A 22373-nucleotide genomic window follows, 5' to 3' on the forward strand; every position below is an offset into this window, starting at 1 on the left:
TGCTAACTGTAGTCCCCCTAATTTTTTGTTTAACTTGAGGGTGTTTTCCAGGGAATTTTTTTTTCACATGCTTATCTTTAGGATAAGTCATAAATATCTGATTATTCAGAGGCCGGTAGCTGGCCCCCACAAGGATCAGCTGTTTGGTGCTGCATCCAATCCCTTTATAGATAACTGTATAGTGGCTGGGGATGTTACTGCAACTGTAACATTGACTTTCTACCATCAAAATACAGAAACAATTTTGTACAAATTTATCTGCATAAAATAACATGAGATTTAATCAGCATAAAACTTACATATTGTGCATATTATTGACAATTGCCATGACAATGACCCATAATTTACAGAAAAAGAGCTTGTTGCGAACAGTTAGGCCAAGTCATTTTTATCACATCTTTTCTCCAACTCGTAAGAAGAAATTTAAGAAATTTTACAATACAAAAGCTCATTGTAAAAACTAGAAAAAACAGAAACAAATATACATCTTAAAAAAATTCTAGCCATAGATTACATGTTCCTTCTTAAATATACATTAACACAAACATATGTCAGATTTAGTCCAGTAGTAGACACAGATCACTGCTCCTTGTTGCAGGGAAATATATGGCAGTAGATCTTTATAAAAGGATAAAAAAAAGTTCGACACTAAAATGCGTGAGCCCATTGATGTATTTCCATAGAATCTTATTTGCGGATCACATTTAGTAGTCCTTTAGTAGCCTGAAGGTCTAGAGACTTCATGAGAGATATTCTTCTTTGATAGTCAGTGTTGTTGGAGATACCATGTTATTACTACTACTGCTACTGCAAATGCCTCCCATCCCTCCAGTGGTCCCTACGGTGGGAGGTGTCGGTGTGGTGGTGGTAGCCTGTTGACTCTGCTGTTGCATCTTCTTCTTATTTACTTTTCTTTCTTTTGCCCTTCTATTTTGGAACCAGATTTTAACCTGTAGAATAAGACACATCACGATATTCATTATATGACAAATGTAAGAGCAAGGCACATAATAAGAACTAGTCTTAGAGGTCGTCCAGATGGCTGAAGTAAAGAGGAATATAAAGTAGTTTTCCACCTTAGATTTCTCTCAAAATTCCAGGCCTGTGCCTTCTGCAGAAGAAAATCTGAAGCCCCATATTCACCCAGTCATTAGCTTCAGATACAATGGGGCTGATCAGTAGCAGAATCAGTACGGGTTCTGTAGCAGAATCAGCTGCGAATGCTGGGCAAAAATCGAACACGACACTACTTTTTTCAGCATCCTGAAAAACTGCATCCAACTGAAAACATTGAGATGCCAACTCTAAGGGTATCATCTCACCAGACTCCCAATGTTTGCCCTTGTCTTCTAGACTGCTACATCCTGAGCTAGTCCTGGTTTGGTAGCAGCTGACCAAACCAGACAGAAGTGTGCAAACAGGGGCTAAAACCAAGACAGACAGGTAAACAGGCTAAAATCAGACAGAGATTAGGAAAGGACAAACATAGGTAGCAGGAGGCACACGGCCCAAGGTAGAAGAAAGCACAAAAACATTAAAGCAGACAAATTATAAAAAGCCCAGAGGCTACAGGCAGATCAGATAAATTAGGAGAAAATTACAGAAAACCCAGAAGTTACGGGTATATAGGATAATTTAGTATACACTGTAGAAAGCCTGGAGACTACAGGTATATAGGATATATTGCAAAAAAGCCCAGAGGCTACAGGAAGACTAGGACTCAAAACAGACTCGGCACTGACAAAACAGAAGCATACTTATAAACAGAACAAAGAACAAGACATTGCTCTGCCCAAGTGAGAATAAAGAAACAAATTTATGTAGACCCAGTCACACAGAGGCAGGCTGGAGGAAGTTGAACAGGTGAACAGTGTTCACCTGTTCAACTTCCTCCAGCCTGAACACTGAACACTAATTCTTAAAATTGGTAAGAGCATGAACATAACACAAAGGTATCAAATTAATCTCCTTCTGGTAATAAAGGCAGAACATCAGAGAAAAATGGGTGCTGGCCATACAGAAACAGTAAGAGCCCTATCAACCCTACCTCTACTTTGGATGTGGTTTCATAACCCACCACAGATCAGCGGACATTTTAAAGAGCTGAAAATGAAAGCTGTCGATACGCCTTGAATAGCTGTTGACCGAGCACTTGTTCAGCCTACAGCTATTGTCCCTGATGCCCCCATACACATAGATGCTTGATCTGGCAGTGCACCTATGTGTTCTCAATTAGACTGTTAGGGTAGATGTCAGCCAGGCCTGTCAGCAGCTTCGGTAAACAAAAATTTAAGGGGGAACAACATTTTGGTTATTTTGAAGCTTTTAAAGCCAAGTCCAGCTGAGTTTTATAAAGGGTGAGAAGTCGAGATGGGTGAGCCGGGTTTGTCTTAAATGGCCCAAATTGTTCAGTTTTTAATGAAACTGAACAATTTGGGATTCATCTCAGATTAACTAAAATGGGAGAAAATTATTATAGTCTGAGATCTCTTCAGTCCAGGCGCATGACATCAGCAAGGAGACCACAATAGAGGGAAGCGAGTATAAATTTGGTTTATTTTGTACACCTCCACTGGGCCTCCTGAACAGACCACATGTCTATCCAAATAAGTTCAGACCTGTGAAAAATATCATGATAGTAGCTTTTAAATGTGTGTAAGGATGTAGCATTAGCTATCAATTGCATAGTTCGATCTTAGAAGAACCTTACAGTTGAAGTCCCACATTGTGGAAAAGCTGCTTTTTTATGCTGGAGATTTTGCTGTTGTTTTATGAGCCAAAGCCAGGAGTAGATTATGCAGAAGGTAGAAGTATAAGTGTTAGGAGTGGGGCCAGACCCTCCGTGGCGGCATGCAGAGGTTGCCGACCCTCTCCTCTCTTGGTCCATGGCTGTCTTCTTCCGGGTGGTTTAGGGGGCGGACCAGAACCTCCACGGCGGCATGCAGGGGTTGCCGGTGACCTCCTGAGCCAGACTGCAAACTTCTGGCACAGGGTGTTTAACTTGTTTGAGCCTGAGAGACTGGCCATGAGAGAGTATGTGAGAGACGCTCTTTGCAAAGGGCATATTTGTCCTTATACCTTTCCTGCAGGGGCAGGGTTCTTTTTTGTTAAAGAGAAGGATGGTGGTTTGAGACCCTGTATTGACTACTGGGGTTTAAATTAGATTATGATAAAGAACCAATAAGGTACCACTGTGGCCCCTGCAACCTTTATTATGCCCCACAGTGGCCCCTGCAACCTTTATTATGCTCCACAGTGGCCCCTGCAACCTCTATTATGCCTCACATAGAGATATGCAGGGGCTGCTGTGGGGCATAATTCCGCATGCAAGGCACATTTATAAAAACTTCATTAGGAGACATTATGTATAGAAGGGGGCATCATTATATATATATATATATATATATATATATATATATATATATATATATATATATATATATATATATATATCTTGTGAGAAGGTAACAGGCAAAGTGCTGGAGTCCAGGTATTTTAGATCCAGGCTTCTGACGCATGTGTGGTCCAGGGCGGATCTGCAGCAGGCTTCAGTCCAGGTGTAGATCCTAGGTTCATTACTGACCCATAAAAGGCTGCAGATCCTGCATTGTGTGCAGTTCCATTAAGTGAATGGAAGTGTGTAGTTCTGACCTGTAACCCTGAGCTGGTGAGACAATATTGCTACTGTTTTGTTTGTGTGGCTGGAAGTAAACCACATGTACAGTTAGGTTAACCTACTGTTTAGTTAGCACACGGACGAGCAGGTATTTATTTTGTTTTTTACTAAAATTTAAAGCTGTATTTTGTTTATTTTGTGCCTGAAGTCAAGGATTATTTATTTTCCTGGTTTTTTTTTTTTCTAAATAAACCAGTTTGCTGCACGTTTTGTCACTTTCTTGACTGTTTGGGTCCGCACCACTGCTTCTACAGAGCTAACTTTCCCAATATTTATGTGTGTGTGTGTATATATATATATATATATATATATATATATATATATATATATATATATATATATTAGTCAAAGATGTCTGTTTTTCAAACTTTCCAGAGACAAGTCACAGCTGGAAGAAGTGGTTATGGCAGTCTAAAGGGAAGAGATGGGAAATGTGAGCGATTAGTCAGAGACGTCTCCTGTAAGTCACAAAATGTTACAGCCCTGTATTCACTGTAATGTTACCACTTGCGACTCCAGGTCCATCCCCACTATCAGGGGCTCTGGTAAATAGTTTTGGAGCATTGGGTTTGGTGCGGCCCAGAGTGCACAGGACGCTCACCACATTATTTTGCCATTTTGATCAGTGTGTCTGATACTGGTACTTACAATTTTCTTGGTACTGCATCTGTGTACTAACAATAAGAACTTCCTATGTATTTCATGTTCTTTTTGTAGCCATTCTTGTCTTTGGCTCAAAAAACCACAGCAAAATCACAACAAAAAGCAGCTTTTCCACAATGTGTGGCTTTAGCCCATAGGTTTTTAGTATGTGTGTTGATCCTAGGGCAGAATAATCTGGTAATAACATTATACAGGAATTGGTTTACCTGTCTCTCCGTTAGTGACAATGTCGCTGCCAGCTCTGCCTTCCTTCGTATTGTAATGTAGCGGCTGTAGTGAAATTCTTTCTCCAGCTCAAGACGCTGATGATCTGTGTATACAACACGGTATTTGTCTTTTGTTCTTGTCTTGCCTAGAAGAGAACATAAAAAGACATGTAACATAAAATCTAGAACTTCGTGCAAAAATAAACATAAAGGGTTGTCCAGGACATCAACTTTTATGGCCTACCCTTAGAAGCTGCAGTGATGGTGTCCAGCCACCTTACAGGGACCTCCCTAAAATGGAGTGACCTTAAAGACTTTAATGAAGAGTAGGCAACTCTCTCAGGTGGCCGGGATAACTGTCAATTTTTATGTAAGCTGGGCTCTTTATTAGAACCCAATTTACGGCCATAATTAAAGCCCATGTCACAAGAAAGAGGCGTGTCCATGCCTATAAGGGGTGCGGTTTCACCTAATAAATATTGCACCCTACTGACATCTGAAACCTATCTGGCAGCAGATATGGTTGGTATACTTTCATCCCTGCACTTACCAATGTCCAGTTTGAGGAAGGGACCATTTTGGTTTACAAGCACCACACAAACCAGTATTAATTCAACACGTAGGACATAGCACAAGTAATTCTTGATTTCTTATACACTGATACACAAAACTCACCTGATTTGGATAGCTTGGACATTCCCACTAACACCTAAAGGTTAAAGGAGGTTAATGGTCACCCTTTGTGATCAAAGGACCAGGTAATATTTGTCTACCACTTAATTATTGATTTTTGTTCACTGTCAACAGATATCAGGTTACATTTTTAAACATGGCAGCCTGCTGTCTACATATATGTCTTACTCATTACATTTACTAAAATCAATAACGTATCTGCCACCCTGATTGTGACATTTTGTTAGTATGTTGACATAAATGGAAAAAAAAAATGGTTTTAAAAGAAGTATGTTCTTTGGATTAGGCTATACCATTTGTACAATAATACACCAAAACTGAACTACTGGGTGCAATTCTGCCAAAAAAATTCCATAATCGTCAATGGGCCATCAAGTAGATGGCTACAAAATAAAAAAGTTGCATCTTTTGTTTTCAAGGAATAAGCATTTTCCTGTTTCATAAGAGAGTCAGGGCAACGAAGACATGTCATGCGATTCCGTTTCTGGCCCCTTGGGCTAACAGAGGGGAGGGGCGTAATTTGGCCGTATTTTCTAATTACCTGACCTTCACTCAGGAAGACTCGTGACTAGGGTTGAGCCAATCTTGAGATTCCAGGATCAATTTTAAAATCCGATTTCTGATCATTTTCCTCCCGATCGCGATCGTGAAATTTGCTTGATCGCCGATTAGGATCCAATCTTTCCTGATCGCGATCACTCAACCCAAGTCAATGCTTGTCTATGGGAAAAGTCACTTTTAGGGTTGAGCCGATCTTGAGATTAAAAAAAATCTGATTTCCGATCATTTTCCAGCAGATGCAGATTGTGCAATTTGCTCGATCGGGATCCGATCTTTTCCCAACCCAAAAACTCAACCCTACTTGTGATCCAGTATTATTACAAGAGCAGAGTATCCTGTGGCCTGCTTGTATGAACAGAACGCAGGAGTGGCTGTCAGAACTAACCAGTATTAGAAGCGACTTACTGGTTACAAGATGGACCACAACAACCATTGCTGGACAACCAGCCAGAAGACACCTGTGGACCCCTGTTCAGTAGAGGAGACTTTGGAAGTAATGTGAGCATCTACTCCGGGAGTAGTGTTTTAGGGATAGCAGTGATAGGTTGTGAAATATTGCTCAGTGTCCATGAATACTACAGTATGAATGGCAAAAAATAGTAGAAGATTATAAAAAAAAAAAAAAAAAAAAAACAAACAAAAACATATAGAATCATAACAGTGGTCATGGCCAACTCCAACTTTAATTTGAAGCTTCTGGGTCCTAGTGTGAAATCTGTAATATGTCACCCAATTACAGTGTCCCATTTATAATAATGAAAGTTTTAGGCAAGTCCATAAAAAATTCTGCATCGTAATAATACTTTCAAAAATAAAAGTTTAGAGCTTATTTTTATTCACAAAATGAAGTTAGTGGAAAATAAAGAGAAATCTAAATATCAATATTTGGTGTGACCTTTGCCCTTTATCAATTCTTCTCGGTACTTGCAGACAGTTTCTGAAGGAACTCGGCAGGGAGGTTGTTCCCACCATCTTGGAGAACTAAGCCCAGATCTTCTGTGGATATAGACTTGTTCCAATCCTTTGTGTAATCCCAGACAGACTGGATGATGATGAGATCAGCGCTCTGCAGGGGCCACATCATCACTTCCAGGACTCCTCCTCTAAAGGGCAAAGGTCACACCGATTATTGATGGCATTTACATTTCTCTTTTCTTCATTCACTTTACACTTTGCTAATTAACAAAAATAAATTATTAACCCTTCTATTTCTGAAAGTGTTCTTACATCGCAGCATTTTTCTTCTGCCTATAACTTTTGCATGGTAAGGTGCATAAATTCTAATTTTACGGATTGCCTTTATGGTACAAATGCAGACAGAAGGGTTATTTGGCTCTTATAGATTTACTGCATTAGAAGGGACGGCACCTTTGAGCTGTTTTTGCCTTTGTATCCACATAAGCCATCTGTTTATTTATCGGCATTAATGGCCACTTCATTTATATTCCTCTGATGTCTAAAGATTTATAACTATCCATGTGATAAGCGCGCTATTAATTTCCTTTCCCAGCTGCAGACAACTGTCTAATCTGAGACCCACCTTTATTGATTTCCACAGAAGCTAAAGCAATAATCAGTGGCCATTAACCCTATCACTAATTATGTCAAGTGAGAACATTGCGAGGTGGAGATCGCCTACTTTTATGTTCAGCGACATACCTTTTTAGTCTCCGAACCCCATGCTGTAAATTAGATGTAAATGTATATTGAACGACCCAACTAAGACTGACCAAACATCTGTTGTGTATGGACCTCCTAACTGATAAGGATCGGGCAGCTGGATCTCAACTGTCCGATCCTATGATTTTGGGAAGAAGCTTCCCCCCCCCCACACACTTCCTGTTTTGAGCGCATGCACAGTCACACCAAGCATGCTTAGCCTAGAACTACATGTTAACTTTGGTCGCAGCTCTCAACATGTGACCAACAATCGTTGGTCCAGCCTGTGACTCCTATACTAATATTAACGAAAGGAGTCGCATTACGACCCCTAGTCTACCATGACTGTGACTTCTAGTTGAGCCCTGCTCAACCTATTTGTAACTAGAAGTTACAGTCATGGCACACTAGGGGTCGCAATGCAACTCTGTTCATTAACATTAGTGAAGGAGTCACAGGGCGACCTGGAGATCACCGATCCTGCAGTGGGGTCATCAGATAGCTTATGTGTAAGGCCAGTGTTAGACACTCTCATGGAAATGCAAAGTACTTTAGCACTGCCCAGGGAATAAGGTCCTTACAGACATCTGTATCTCCAAGATGGATAAAGAACTGGACATAAAGCAATTTTCTGGTTTAAAGAAAATAAATCCTAAGGCTGTAGACACATGATAATCATTGACAGCCCCCACCCTGCTTATTTGGGGGTCATGTGCTACGTGTCGTAGAAAAAAAAAAATACTGATGGCTAATAATATTATTAATAATAATAATAATAATAATAATATCTTAATAAATACATGAAAAAGAATAGATATGTATGCCCTCCATGAAAATGTGGACTGCTTATGTACGTAAATTGCAGATGTGTGAATACGGCCTTAAATAGTATATTAGTATAGTGTGAATTCTAAGGTCATAGAAAGACAGCCTCTATGTAGGATCATTAGTGAATACCAGCTAGAAAAGAATGTTCCTTTCCTCTGTAGGAAGCCCGCACATGTAGTATACGCTCCGATCATAATACATACATTTTCAGTAGGAGTATCTTAGATATCATGTAAATTGATTAAGAGTGACATGAAGATTTTATAGAACCTTCCGTAGCGCCCCATATAGGGATCACAATGTACATTATTTTTTTCTTATCAGTATGTCTTTGTAGAATGGGAGGAAATCCACACAAACACGGGGAGAACATACAAACTTCTTGCAGATGTTGTTCCTGGTGGGATTCGAACCCAGGACCCCAGTGCTGCAAGGCTGAAGTGCTAACCACTGAGCCACTGTGTTGCCGACAGCATTTCCAATTTTTTGTCCATTTGCATAACAAACCAATGTGAATGACATACAGACATGTTTTTCTTGCCAATCAGTAAAAACCACTACAGGTGCCTGAAGAAGGTTTCAGCTTCATATATGTTCTATCTGCAGTAACATAGTCAACGAAAGATCTTGGGGATTGCAACTATATAACATATATTAAATCATCACAGAATTGAAATTGTGCCACATAAAATTACAATGTGCAAATTAGACCTGGGAATCACCATGGAAGAGTCTAGAAAAAGAGCTGAGACCTCCCAAAGGATAATTAGCTATAAAACAGCGAGGAGACATACACTTCCTAAGAGACAATTAAACAAAATATTTATTAGATAAAGTTAGAAAAATCCTATGTTTATTAAAATTTGTTATGGTGGAAATGCTCTTTAATGAAAAAAAAACTACAGTAATTTCTAGTTTTTGAAAATTGTTCTACTATGGAGGATGCCAAAATGTTCTGAATTCCCAAACCATTGATATGTTTTATGGTCTCTGCTCTTTTGTAGGAAGAGGAAGTCCTGTGGCCATAGCTGGTAAAATGGAGCTCTGGGGACTCTCTCGTGCAATTTTGCTTAGTCTGTATTTTCAATGAGCAAGAAGAAACCCCTAAATTTCAAATGTAAGAATTGTGTCAAAGATCAAAGCTTCTTCCTTCGGTATCTCCACCCAGAACAACCCAAGACAATGTCAGAGAACAATGCTATCTATGAAGGCTCCTGTCTCTCTCCTCCTTCTTCCTGCACTCAAGATCTCACTATACTCCATTTGCATCAGAAAACCTATTGCTTGTAAGTCGTAACATTTGATTTCTGCCAGATTCAACTATTACCCTTTACCTTCTGACCTCCAAGAAAAATTATTGCTGGTCCTACATGTTACCATATTGCACTCTGACCATAGTTCTGTGCCTTCAATTTTACGGAAACAAAAAGTTTATGCTAAAAACAAAAGAATAGAATACTGAATACCATCTCTTACATATAAAATTGGATCGGTTTCTGTAGGACAGGACACTCGGACACGCTACCCTTTTGTGTTCCACAAAAAAAAAAAAAAAAAATGGACAGAAACTTATTTTATTTAACATTGACTCATCAGTCTCCATCTCTTTTTAGCATCTGCTTTTGTATCTGTAAAAATGATCAGTTAAACAAATGATTAGAATGTGATCAATAATATGCTTGAGGCTGGGGTCCCATGTTGTGAAAATGCAATTTTTTAACTGCGCCAGAAACACTACAGCAAAAACGCACTGCTTTACAGAACCTGTAACGTGGATAGGATTCTGGCTAATCCCATCTGCACATTGCAGGAAAAAAAATCTGCAGCAGAAAATACTTGGTTTTATAAGGCTGGGTTCACACGGCGTTTTTTGGACTGGATTTTGACGCGGAATCCGCCTCAGAATCTGGCTCAAAAAACCCCATGTGAACCCAGCCTAAAAATCACAGCATGTCAATTATACTTTCATTTTCCATATAGATATAATAAGGGCCAGAGGAAAACTATGCGGGCTTCCTGTGAAAAATGCTGGGGAAAAACTACAATGTGGTTATTTTGTGTTTTTTTTTTTGCTGCATGGAGCCTCAGTCTAAGCTAAAGCACTGCGGGAAAAACCGCAATGGGAACGTTCACTGACTTTGTTACCTTTATATCTACAGAGAAGCCGTCGGCATTTCCGTAGAGATAATTACCAGTGTACCAGTTTTGGGAATCACAGCGTGTCCGCGCTGTGGATTTTACCGCAAAGTGGGCATGGGATTTGCATGAATCCCATCCACTTTGCAATTAATGTAAAATGCCGCAATTTTTCCCACGGCGTTTCCGCCACAGTCAAATCTCTGCTTTTCTGGCCCGTGGAGCCCAGGTCTACAGCAGTGAAATGCTAAGGAAAAAATGAAAGTTATATGTGAAATTACTCTTATATGTTTTGTAAGACACAGATGTAACTAATTGATAGACACAATATGAAACTAGGTGAAAAAAAATAGAAAAAAAAATTCTAAAAAAAAAAAGACCATACTGTAATTTTAACCTTTACTTCAACAAATGTCAATATGAAGCTAGTGGAAAAATATGTACTATTGTTACACACATACAAATAGTACATGGAAATCGATGAACCTGACCTTATGCAATGAATGGTTCTAACATCTATGGCCTCCGTATAATGTAGTGTTTACAAAGTCAAGCTTCTGCTTATACAGAAATCTTTTTTTGTTTTTTTGTTTTTTGTGCTGGTCCATTGACAATATTTTTAGTTACCAAAAAAATGAAGCTCGAAAGAACAAACGTGAAAGCAGTTTCTAACCTGGGTGGACACTACAAAACTCATTTTTACGACCAACGAAGACAATACGTCTATTGAGATGACAGGGTTAAACTACTCCCCTCTTTCTCATTCTGCCCCGGCAGCCTTTGATCTGCAATTTGCAAAACATGCTTATTTGGTTGTTCATGGGGACTTGCTTCCACTTTCTAAGGAACAATAAAAAAAAAAAAAAAAATCTTTCTTACCTTGTCCGTGCTCCTCACCCTTGCCTGGGATCAATACATGATTTTCTATGAGACAACAGAAATTATATGTGATCACAAAATGTAGGGACCTGACAGCTAAGAAAGTGGAATTACATTGCCTACAACTGGAAAACCAAAATATCTGATACATTTTAGCAACTCAAGATATATAGCAGAACAATGACATGACAATTCGCATTGGTAGATATGTCAGATATTAATTATTATAACTAGGGTTGAGCTGATCTTGAGATTTCCGGATCGATTTTAAAATCCGATTTCCGATCATTTTCCAGCTGATCATGAAATTCGCTCGATCGTCGATCGGGATCCGATCTTTTCCGATCCCAATCGCTCAACCCTAATTATAACACGGGCTTTGGAAACCTGTGTTATAACTGGAACATATAACTCAACAGCAACAAAGAGCAATATAAGCATATAAGATGAAGGTTGACCGAACCCCCTGGGTGCCCATCTGATGTCTATGCAGGGGGCTTCACTTTCCTCTAATGTTGGGAGAAAGATGGACCAGGCATGTTATTAACACTCCCAGTGCTTGGCTATCAAGGGAGATACATTTATTAATATTATATCGTTATTAGAGATGTTTTGAATACTAGATTCAAATACCTCGCTCCATAGGAATGCATGTTAGCAGCCGGCGCTTAACCCCTTGGTGTGCGGCCGCTACAATGCATTCCTATGGGAGCAGAGGTATTTGAAACTATTCGAATCTAGTATTGAAATCATCTCTAATCGTTATATTAAGAAATAAATTATTACTCTCCAAGCATGTGTATCTGTGGAGTCAAAGCTCAGGACTAAGCTACGTTTCTATCAAATCTATACAATAGACTAGTACTAAGTCACTATTGCTGATTTATTATTCATTTTGTGCCTGAATTGTGGCCTATTTCAGTGAACTTTATGCAATTTTTATACCATGTGCCAAGTTTGACAATGACGTGGCATTTTTTTTAGTTTTGTGTCCATCGCCCCTTTTTCTAAAATATAGTTTAGTTAAGGCCCCACTTAGCGATATGCAACAAATAAAACATTGCAAGAAAAATCAATGGATGATGGAAACGATGGAAATGCATTTTCCTCTGCAGATTTTTTTCTGCAATGTGTGGTTGGAATTAGCTGCATTTTTTTGCAACTCAGGGCCCCAGCCATAGGCAAAAAAAACGCAGTATTTTACAGTCCCTGCAAAATGGACATTCCAGAAAAATACAGATTTGTTTTGCAGCTTTTTAAAATGTTGCAAAATTTTTGCACAAGTGCACTCCAATTCTAAGTTGGTGAATCTTGGGACCCTCCCCCCTAAAATAAATGTGACAAAAAAAACAAAACCACACACTAAACCATCTACAAAGTACACGATATAGCCACAAGTAAACCTTTAATACTATCTTTATTGATACACAAATTACCTAAAAAAACCTATTAGGTTGAGGCCCCACGTTGTGGAAATGCACCTTTTTTGTTGTAGATTTTGTAGCGTTTTTTTGAGCCAAAGCCAAGAAAGGCTACATAAGGAATGGGAAATATATAGGAATTTCTTATACTTCTCCCTTCTGCTCAATCCACTGCTGGATTTGGTTCAAAAAGAGGCAGCAAAATCTGCAACAAAAAAGCTGTTTTTCTTCAACGTGGGGCCTTAGCCTCAATCACAATATAGCCAAGAGGAAAATAACTCACAAAGGTTCATATCCAATCCCCACATGATAGAACATCAACACAAATGTTTTTTTATTCAATAATGGCATTGGGTATGGACTAAATGCGATGAAGAAAGATAACGGCTTGCAACACTCTTGAATAAAATTCAACCTTTTAATTCATTCCATTAAAAATATAGCGTACACACATAGAAAAAAGTGCAATGAAAAAACTGAAAAAGTGCAGCCATAAAACAAAAACGCTAACGCGTTTCGGGGTATACTGACCCCTTAGTCATAGCGTGGGTGTGGACTACTGTATGTTGGAGTTAGTTTGTTCTTGGGTATATTGTGATGTATGTTCTTTATGTAATATGAGTATCTATAATGAGGTTATTGGTGGGGGGTTTTGTGATTGTATAGTGTGTATTTTGTAGGTTGTTTCTTCTTTGGGACACACATTTTTATGTTATTCACAGCAGTGAATATCGGCCATGGGACACATCCTGCGTCACACAGTCACTTTAATTTTACTAGGGGCTATTCACATAATCAATATTTTTATGGTCCATTACAGCGGACCATCAACATATAGGTCATGCTCTATTTTTGTCCATTTTCACGGATCCCACCATACACTCAAATGGGTGCAAAGCAGTCTAATAAAAAAAAAAAAAATAATGTTTTTCACCAAGTTCAAGTGAATGTAGGCTCTCCCTTCTGCCCTGAGATGTTACTCCACTTCTGTCACCACTCATACTACCGAAGATACATTGAAACTGTTTCTGTAATTTTTTTTTTTTTTTTTTTTTTTTAAGTTTCAGCTCCTAAATCCTACTTTACTATCCACTTTTTACATAAAATATTTCCAAAAAATTCAAAAAGATATCAAATATGATTTGTCCTATCAGATTGGCATTAAGTAATATCTTAGGAAAATTATTTTCAGCACAATTGTAGTACATGAACGGTAAAGAAAACGCCATAAGTGAAGATGCCGTGAGGGAGAACTGCACAATCTGACTGCAGTGTAATCCTGATATTAGGGACTGGGACAAAACAAGGACAAGGACGCTGCAGTAGGAACTAAGGGCTGGAATAGGCGACACTGATGAGGGGCAAAATGTGGCCATCAAGCCATACATCCATTATTTGCTGGCAGCCCAAGCTCTACTAAAAGCAAATGATCGCTCAATGATCAAGTAAACACATTAGACAGTCTGATTCTCGGAAATGAGCGTTCGTACCCCGGGTGTTTGCATTACTATTTGGAAAAATCTAAGGCTATAGATGGCACCATAATTTCTGCAAATGAGGATTTGGACACTAAAGGTCCCTTTTAGGCTACATGCACATATAACAGTGTATGCTGCAGATTTTCCTCATGCAAATCCATACACAAAGTATGTGTGTAATCTGCACCATGTGCACGTACCCAGTGTCTGGCTGACAAGCATCCATAATACAGTATATAATGTGTTAATCAGCAATCATTTCACTGAGGCTTTTGCCCAAGCCAGTTCAAAGAACATGGGGGTGACCTCTACCACCATTAACACAGAACAATATGCCGCCAATAATCTTGTATCATATTCTACATAAAAGCAGCGGGAGACAGAACTGTTCACTAGATACACCTCCCATAGGGGCGTCCTGACTCTCACTTGCCTGGGAAAAGAAGCATCAGGCAGTTTAACTTCAACATGTCCAGTCTTTTTGTTCTCAATATCACTTAGATGTGACCATTATAGACTAATAACATCCATTATTGTGGAAATCACCATTGGTTAATCAGTAAGGAGTAAAATCGCAACTTAATCTATTTGGTGTCTCTATGGAAGGTGCACAATGACATACACAGTCCCATCAGCTGCAAGCGAGCCACTCGCACTCTTATGATATTATGTATCCATATGGAAAAGAAAAAAGAATGCTTCTACATGGAAACTCCTGCAATTCATCTACACCATTTACTGAAACTTGACAAATTTCCTGTACAATTTTTAAATAAATCTACAATTACATATCTCAAAAGCAGGCAGCACTACAAATAGTGAAAAAATTCATGTACATTTATTCCATCTTCAACGTTTAGGTCCAATAAGTCCAGGACCTTGTGGGATTTATTTTATGCCAGACCTCTAGGAGTGGTTATTAACATAGTGCATTGTGCATAGGTTATCATATATATATGTTCCAATTATCACATTATTAAGAAATTATTATTACTACTAACAATAAGAATAACAGAAAGAATACTGCTATTTTTGCCTAAATAGATTTCAATTTATTGAGTAGATATTAAAGTATTAAATATAAAAGTTAATATAAATCAAATAACTAAGATATAAGTTAAATATGAAAGACTTTTTCTATTTAAATAAACAAAATTATAATATATACAGTAATATATATATATATATATATATATATATATATTAGCAAATGACTTGATTCAAAGTCAGTTGAGCAAAAAAAAAAATTGTAGAACTCTTGAAATTCATGGAAAGGGGTAATTCTTCTTTACAATATATATATATATATATATATATATATATATATATATATATATATATATATTTCAAATATCAATGTAGATAATAATAAAGCTAACAGAATATTATTGTACTTTTTTACCTAGATACATTTCACTTTATTGGGTAGATTTTGTAACAAACAGTACCTTGTATACAAAAGAATGTACAGTATCTATCTATCTTACTTATTGTACATTACTACTTTATATGTAATTGAAATGACATTGCTATATTTACATTTACTAGATTTATTGTGATGTTATTGCCCAGTTTCTTACAATACTGTAATAAGCTATAAAGTGTCGGAGTCGCTGTTTAAGCTTTCCGGGAATGATTTATGATTGATGTTTAATGGACAATGACAAATAAATGGGGTAAAGTCTATACTATTGCAAGTGCCCTTAAAAAAACATAGCCACATAAAATCAGCAGGTTACAATTCAAATACTTTTATGCAGAACATGAAAGCTTAAGGTAAATTCTCATATCTTTATTATCAACATTATATTCAACTTAAGGGACTATCTATTAATTATTATTATTTATTTATTTATTTATTTATTTATTTATTTATATAGCACCATTAATTCCATGGTGCTTTACATTTGGGGGGTTACATACAATACACAGAATATACAGGTAGATATAATACTAACAATGACCGACTGGCACAGTGGGGTACAGGGCCCTGCCCGCGAGGGCTTACAATAGATGATCTATCAATCAATCTATGTAATACTGATAGTCTACTTAATTATATGGCTATTAATTTATTTTAGTAGTATTTTTACATAATAATAATAATAATAATAATACTCACAATTTTATTAAACATTTAAGGCAAGTATGCTCAGGTCTGGAAGTGCACCCCCCCCCCCCCCATCTAAGAATAGAGTCAGCATTGTGACCCCTATTCTCACGACATCTAGCATCCCCGCCAATCTCAAAGTGATTGCATATCTTTGGTAATGTCATCACTTTATGAGATAGGAATATTCCTTTAAGCAGGGTTTTTTATATTGATTTTTATCATTGCTCTTTTTGTATGCTCATAATAATAAAAATCGTATAAAACACGATACTCATCACACATTTCAGTTTTATTTTTTACAATAAATATCTATAAAATCATTACTAGGATTCACTAAAATGACCTTTTTTGCAGTTTGCTTAGCTGTACTGATAGTTTCGACATGTCAAAAATTGTATGCGGCAAGGTAACACGGTGGCTCAGCAGTTAGCACTGCAGCCTTGCAGCACTGGAGTCCTGGGTTTGAGTCCTGCCAGGAACAACATCTGCAAGGAGTTTGTATGTTCTCCCCATGTTAGGGTGAGTTCACACTGAGTATACGCCAGCTTATTCTGAACGTAAAACACATTTAGAATCAGCGGCGTATAAAGCAGTTCCCATTCATTTCAATGGGAGCCGGCAAATGAGCGCTCCCCATAGAAATGAATGGGCTGCTTTTTTCACTACGAGCGCTCCCATTGAAGTGAATGGGAAGCGCTGCGTGTACGGCTCGGCATGAGCAGAGCTAGCCGTATACGCCGGCACTTCCCATTCACTTCAATGGGAGTGCTCGTAGTGAAAAAAGCAGCCCATTCATTTCTATGGGGAGCGCTCATTTGCCGGCTCCCATTGAAATGAATGGGAACTGCTTTATACGCCGCTGATTCTAAATGTGTTTTACGTTCAGAATAAGCTGGCGTATACTCAGTGTGAACTCACCCTTAGCATGGATTTCCTCCCATTCTACAAAATATATACTGATAGGGAAAGTAAAAAGTACATTGTGATCCCTGTATGGGGCTCACAATCTACATTAAAAAAAAAAAAAAAAGTGGCAAAAATTCTGCATCTCATTCATTTCAATAAGAGGCAGACGCTTACTTTTCTGCTTGCTGAATAAAATCAGTGACCTGCTCAATCTTTGGGTGGATTCTGCAAACCCTCCCATTAAGGGCCTTTTCACACTAACTACTTTTCTGTCCATGTGCTATCCTTGTGATACGTGAAGAAATCAGACAGCACAAGGACTCACTATAGTCAATGGTGCCATTCACATGTCCATTGTTTTTCAAGAACCAAGAAGCACATAAATAAAAATAGCAACGTTCAATAGTATTTTCTCTTTATTCGTCTCAGCAATTCAAGTCCAAGGACCCATGAAAAACAATGGACAGCACATGGACATCATCCATATACTGTCCGTGTGCTTTCTGTTTTTAATATATACATTGCTGAAAAATAAGGAAGATTTTAAAAACGATATCAGTATGTTTTTGGAGTGTAGGACGAAACCCAAGCAAACACGGGGAGAACATACAAACTCCTTGTTTCCCTGGGGAGGATTCGAACCCAGGACTCCAGCACTGCAAGTCTGTAGTTCTAGCCACTGAGCAGCTATTTTAGTTTTTTGTTTTCTTTTTTTGTGGACCACATTTTTATAAAGATGACACTTGAATCGGACCCTGAAATATATTACCATGTACGACGTCCATGGCTGTAAAACAAATAGCTAGTGTGAAGATTTTTGAGGATTCCGCTGAAAATTCTGTTGCTCTAATCTAGCCTGAATTAGATCAAAAGCTCAAAACAATGAAGTGTAGTTATATCTAAATATTAACATATTGGAATATCTAATGGGTAGGGAGTAAAATCACTGCAATCCCTCAAAAGCGTCACAATAATGTGCTTTATACCGCCATATAAAAGAGTATGACACGCGGAATGATGGGAATAAACATATGGATAGTCCTGGTCTAAGATGACTTTTTTATGATCTTTTTACTATGCAATAAAGCAAACAAATTAGGCCAATTAAAAGGTCAAATATACAACATAACGCGTCAGAAAAGTTCACACAAAACACACACAAAAAAAATTCAATGACATTTGGAATAGACCTGGCGTGTATGGACACAGCCCAAAAATAGGGCAAGCAGAAGTCTAACCTGACTGATCTTTTGTTCCCCTGGAATATCACCTTCACCAGAGGTTACTTATCCCTTACCCTTAGGCTGGTTATCCCTCATAGAAATTTCTGCAACAGAAGCTGCCGCATGTGAATAATCCCCAATGCAGATTGCAAGGTAGTTGCATCAAGTATTAGGTCAATAGTTATGAATCAAACCAATTCTCTCGCCAATATACGTAATGTAAAGCTCTAAATACTACCTAAGGGTCCATTCACACGGAGTAACGTGCCACGTGACGTGGCACGTATACGGCGTGTGAGACTTTGCGCGCCGTAAAAGCTCCCATTGATTTCAATGGGAGTTAGGATCATATACACCGCGTTATTTTGCAGCCATGATTTTGCAGCGTGCAAAATAACGCGGCGTATACGATCCAGGCTCACATTGAAATCAATGGGAGCTTTTACGGCGCACAAAGTCTCACGCCGTATACGTGCCACATCACGCGGCACGTTACTCCATGTGAATGGACCCTTAGCTGAGTCAACTCATAGCCTGTATTCTATATAGATCATCACTGTCCCATATTTATTTTTTTAGAGATTTCTAAACCACTGAATTAACAGCTAACCATGGACATTAGAAATATATTAGTATCTGAAATATTTATGTTATTTACTGACCCAACCACATGACCCAGCGACTCCAATGAGCAGTGTACAGAGAGCCATATTCTCAGCAAGTAGTGCTAAAAATAGAAGAACTTGGCCAACACCTTCCTCTTTCTAAAATGGCTGTTTTAGGGTCCATTCACACGGAGGAAAATGTTGCTGAATTTCAGCGCTGAAAAAAAAAAAAGCCTCCCATTGTCCTCAAAGGGTTCCTTTTTCTGCTAGCAGAATCTCTAGCAGAAAAAGAAACCCATTGAAGTCAATGGGGGTCCTTTTCTTCAGTGCTGAAATTCAGCAACATTTTCCTCCGTGTGAATGGACCCTTTAAGTTATCCTAGTAAAAGTACCTGCTTTGTACTAGCTGGCAATCCAAAAAGGAGACCTCCTTAAAAATGGAGAACGAAACATATTTTTAACACATCAAACAATGGCCTCCACTTGTATGGTCCAGTTTTACTACAGTAATATGACCCATATAACACATATCCTCCACATTAGTATAATACATATATATATTCAGATATCGTCTCTTTTATTAAGTACCATGTATCGTATTGCGATATGCTTTGGCAATATTAAATGTAAATTTTTAGTCATATTGGATATTTGCTGACAAGTTTGGTAGATTTTAGTTTTAAAAAAAAATATTCAAAAGTGACAAAATTTGTAAAAATGTTAAAATTTTATAAAAACTTTTAGCCCCATAACCAATAAAATAGGTCTAGAAAATTGAAAAAATAATTCTCAAAAATAAACACCCAGTATCGTCGACATCTATAACTGAAGAAGTTTAGTTCCAGGTAGACAAATAGATAGGAGTATACTACTCACCATTACTGGGGTTAGTTTGTGGCACTCCACTGCGCCTCATCCATTCGTAAGGATTGCGTCTTTGTGCATTGGGGGACAAAGGAGGTGCAGTGCTGTTCATAGGTGGTGGCAAAAGTCCTGGGCCAGGTGGCTGCACCGGATTAAAATCAGGCGGGCTGAATCCAATCTGTCCAGGATTGGCAGAAGATGGTGTTGGTCCCGGTCCATACGAATGCCAGTCATCTCTGCTAGGGCCATATGGAGAGCTCCAGGTACTACCAGGTTGTCCATGATGTGGATCGCTGTTAATCCCAGGGACGTGATGATAACTGGGGAAATCGGAATACTGAGGAGGTGCAGGAACATAATTTGGGGGGTTGAGGTTCAGACCAGGGTGCCTGACGGGGTTGGGGTACATATTGCTGTCCTTATCCAAAAGATAACCCACATACATTTTCAGAGATTAATCCAGTGCACATAATGTGCCTCCCAGCTGTGTCATGAGACTTTTCTTCTCAACTCTGCCCTAGTTCTTCCTGGTTGACTGTTGTTCCCTTCACCTTCCTTGGCAGCTAGCTAGCAATCACTTTGATAGGCACCTCCCTGTCTAAACCCTTTTATTGGGCCAATAGGCCTATGATTTGCATTGAAAGACAGCTTCGCATTTCAAAGGGACTCAAGTACAAGAATCAAAGTGGTAGCCACTAGGTGAATTCAAAGAGTACAAATTGCTTAGCAGATAGCCTCGGTGTGTGCCAGTGTGTGTTTGTCTCTAGGAGAAAAAATCATCCCAAGGACAATACTACAAACTCAATTAACAAAGCGCTTAAAATCCCAGTTAAACACTGGGAACCTTTTGCTACATTAAACTTACAGACCTTCCAGGGTTCACCACAAGACAAGGCGTATACAGAAGAACAGGTGAACACTGCCCTTGAAATACCAGCTCCACTCTCCTAAGGAAGTCATTCTGTACGTGGAAACTTCTGAAAACGTATGTGGAATAGAAGGTGTATCAGTCTTCTGCTTCTGCCTACATCTTGGAGTTGTTGCCCCCAATTTTTATCTTATCTTGTTTATGTCAGATCAGCTTTGTATATTCAGTCTTACAATTGTATGTTTGTGAAGTGTCTGAGTTACAATACATACGTGCCAGATTAAAGTGCTGTTTATGTGAATGTGTCTCTCGCATTGAAGTGGTTAAAGGTTATGCTTATGTATGCACCATAATTTCACATAGGAACACTATGTAGTGGATTATATAAGGACAAGCAAATCTTAAAACCTGGTATTGTAACTTAGCCCTATTTATCTTAATAAGGAAGATCTGCAATACCAGGCATAGACCAAAAGCAAGAGTGGCGCTGTTGGTATAAAAAAAATAAATTAAAAAAAAAAAAAAGCATTTTTTTTTTCTAATCACCTTCAGGGGATGTACAGTTCTAGGAAATAAATGTTATTCTTTGCATGATGAAAATTTCTCAATATACTTCATGTATCAATCCTTCATGGTTTTCTAGATCTCTGCTTGCTGTCACCCAGGTGCACGGGGGGTTCATCACATGACCAGGACTGGTTAATTAATATCTTATATTTTACAAAATAAGACTTTACATTGATAAATATCATTAATTCCAAGGAGTAAAGAACCTGTCACAATAAAAGGGGATTTTCCAATGTTAGATTTGTTCTATTGAAAAAGTTAAGCGAGATATTTAGGACAAAACCATTCGACGCCAATCTGAATGGATTGGATACATTATAGTAATGATATTTTTTTCTATCAGTTTGTCTTTGGAGTGTGGGAGGAAAGACAAACAAATAGAGATGAGCGAGTACTGTTCGGATCAGCCAATCCGAACAGCACGCACGCATTGAAATGAATGGAAGCACCTGGTACTTCCGCTTTGACGGCGGCTGGCCGTTTAACCCCCCGCGTGCTGGCTACGTCCATTCATTTCAATGCGTGCGTGCTGTTCGGATTGGCTGATCCGAACAGTACTCTCTCATCTCTACAAACAAAACACAGGGAGAACATATAAACTCCTTGCAGATGTTGTCCTTGATAGGATTTGAACCCAGGACTCAAGTGCTGCAAGACTGTAGTACTAAGCACTGAGCCATCTCATTATAGTGAATTGTATCAGTAGTTTAATCTCAACCTAGAAAATGGATCTTTAACATATATAGAAGGAAGTGATTACATTGCGTTGTCCACATGGGATGAAAGGTCTTGCACTTCCTTTTGTAACCACTTATACATTACACATGGCTTGACTGCCAATTCATTTCAGTACTTAGCCTGCCCAAGTGTCATGGTGCAATGGGACTTGGCACTGAAGACACTAGTAGCTGACTGCTGATCTTTGGGATCCTAGAAATGAGGCAGATTGGACTCAGGAGGACATGAAATACGAAAGGATTTGTCCCAACAGTCTCATAATTAGACATGTGTTAATGGGGCAACACAG

The 22373-nt window shown here is 38.5% G+C and overlaps 1 protein-coding gene across 2 annotated transcripts; it reads right to left on the reverse strand.

Moving 5' to 3' along the window:
• Nucleotides 1-314: 314 nt before the first annotated feature.
• CDX1 (caudal type homeobox 1) lies at nucleotides 315-20382 on the reverse strand. 2 transcript variants are annotated; one of them, XM_075276412.1, is made up of 4 exons: nucleotides 19924-20382; nucleotides 11302-11346; nucleotides 4546-4691; nucleotides 315-950 (listed from the first exon to the last, which is right to left on the reverse strand). In XM_075276412.1, exons 1-4 carry the CDS (start codon nucleotides 20354-20356, stop codon nucleotides 741-743), a joined length of 834 nt encoding a protein of 277 aa, XP_075132513.1. In that variant the 5' UTR covers nucleotides 20357-20382; the 3' UTR covers nucleotides 315-740. The 2 variants fall into 2 exon arrangements, with proteins under 2 accessions (XP_075132513.1, XP_075132514.1); XM_075276413.1 differs by lacking the exon at nucleotides 11302-11346.
• Nucleotides 20383-22373: the final 1991 nt, after the last annotated feature.

This window comes from Leptodactylus fuscus, chromosome 5, assembly GCF_031893055.1.
Source record: "Leptodactylus fuscus isolate aLepFus1 chromosome 5, aLepFus1.hap2, whole genome shotgun sequence".
Taxonomy (NCBI): domain Eukaryota; kingdom Metazoa; phylum Chordata; class Amphibia; order Anura; family Leptodactylidae; genus Leptodactylus; species Leptodactylus fuscus.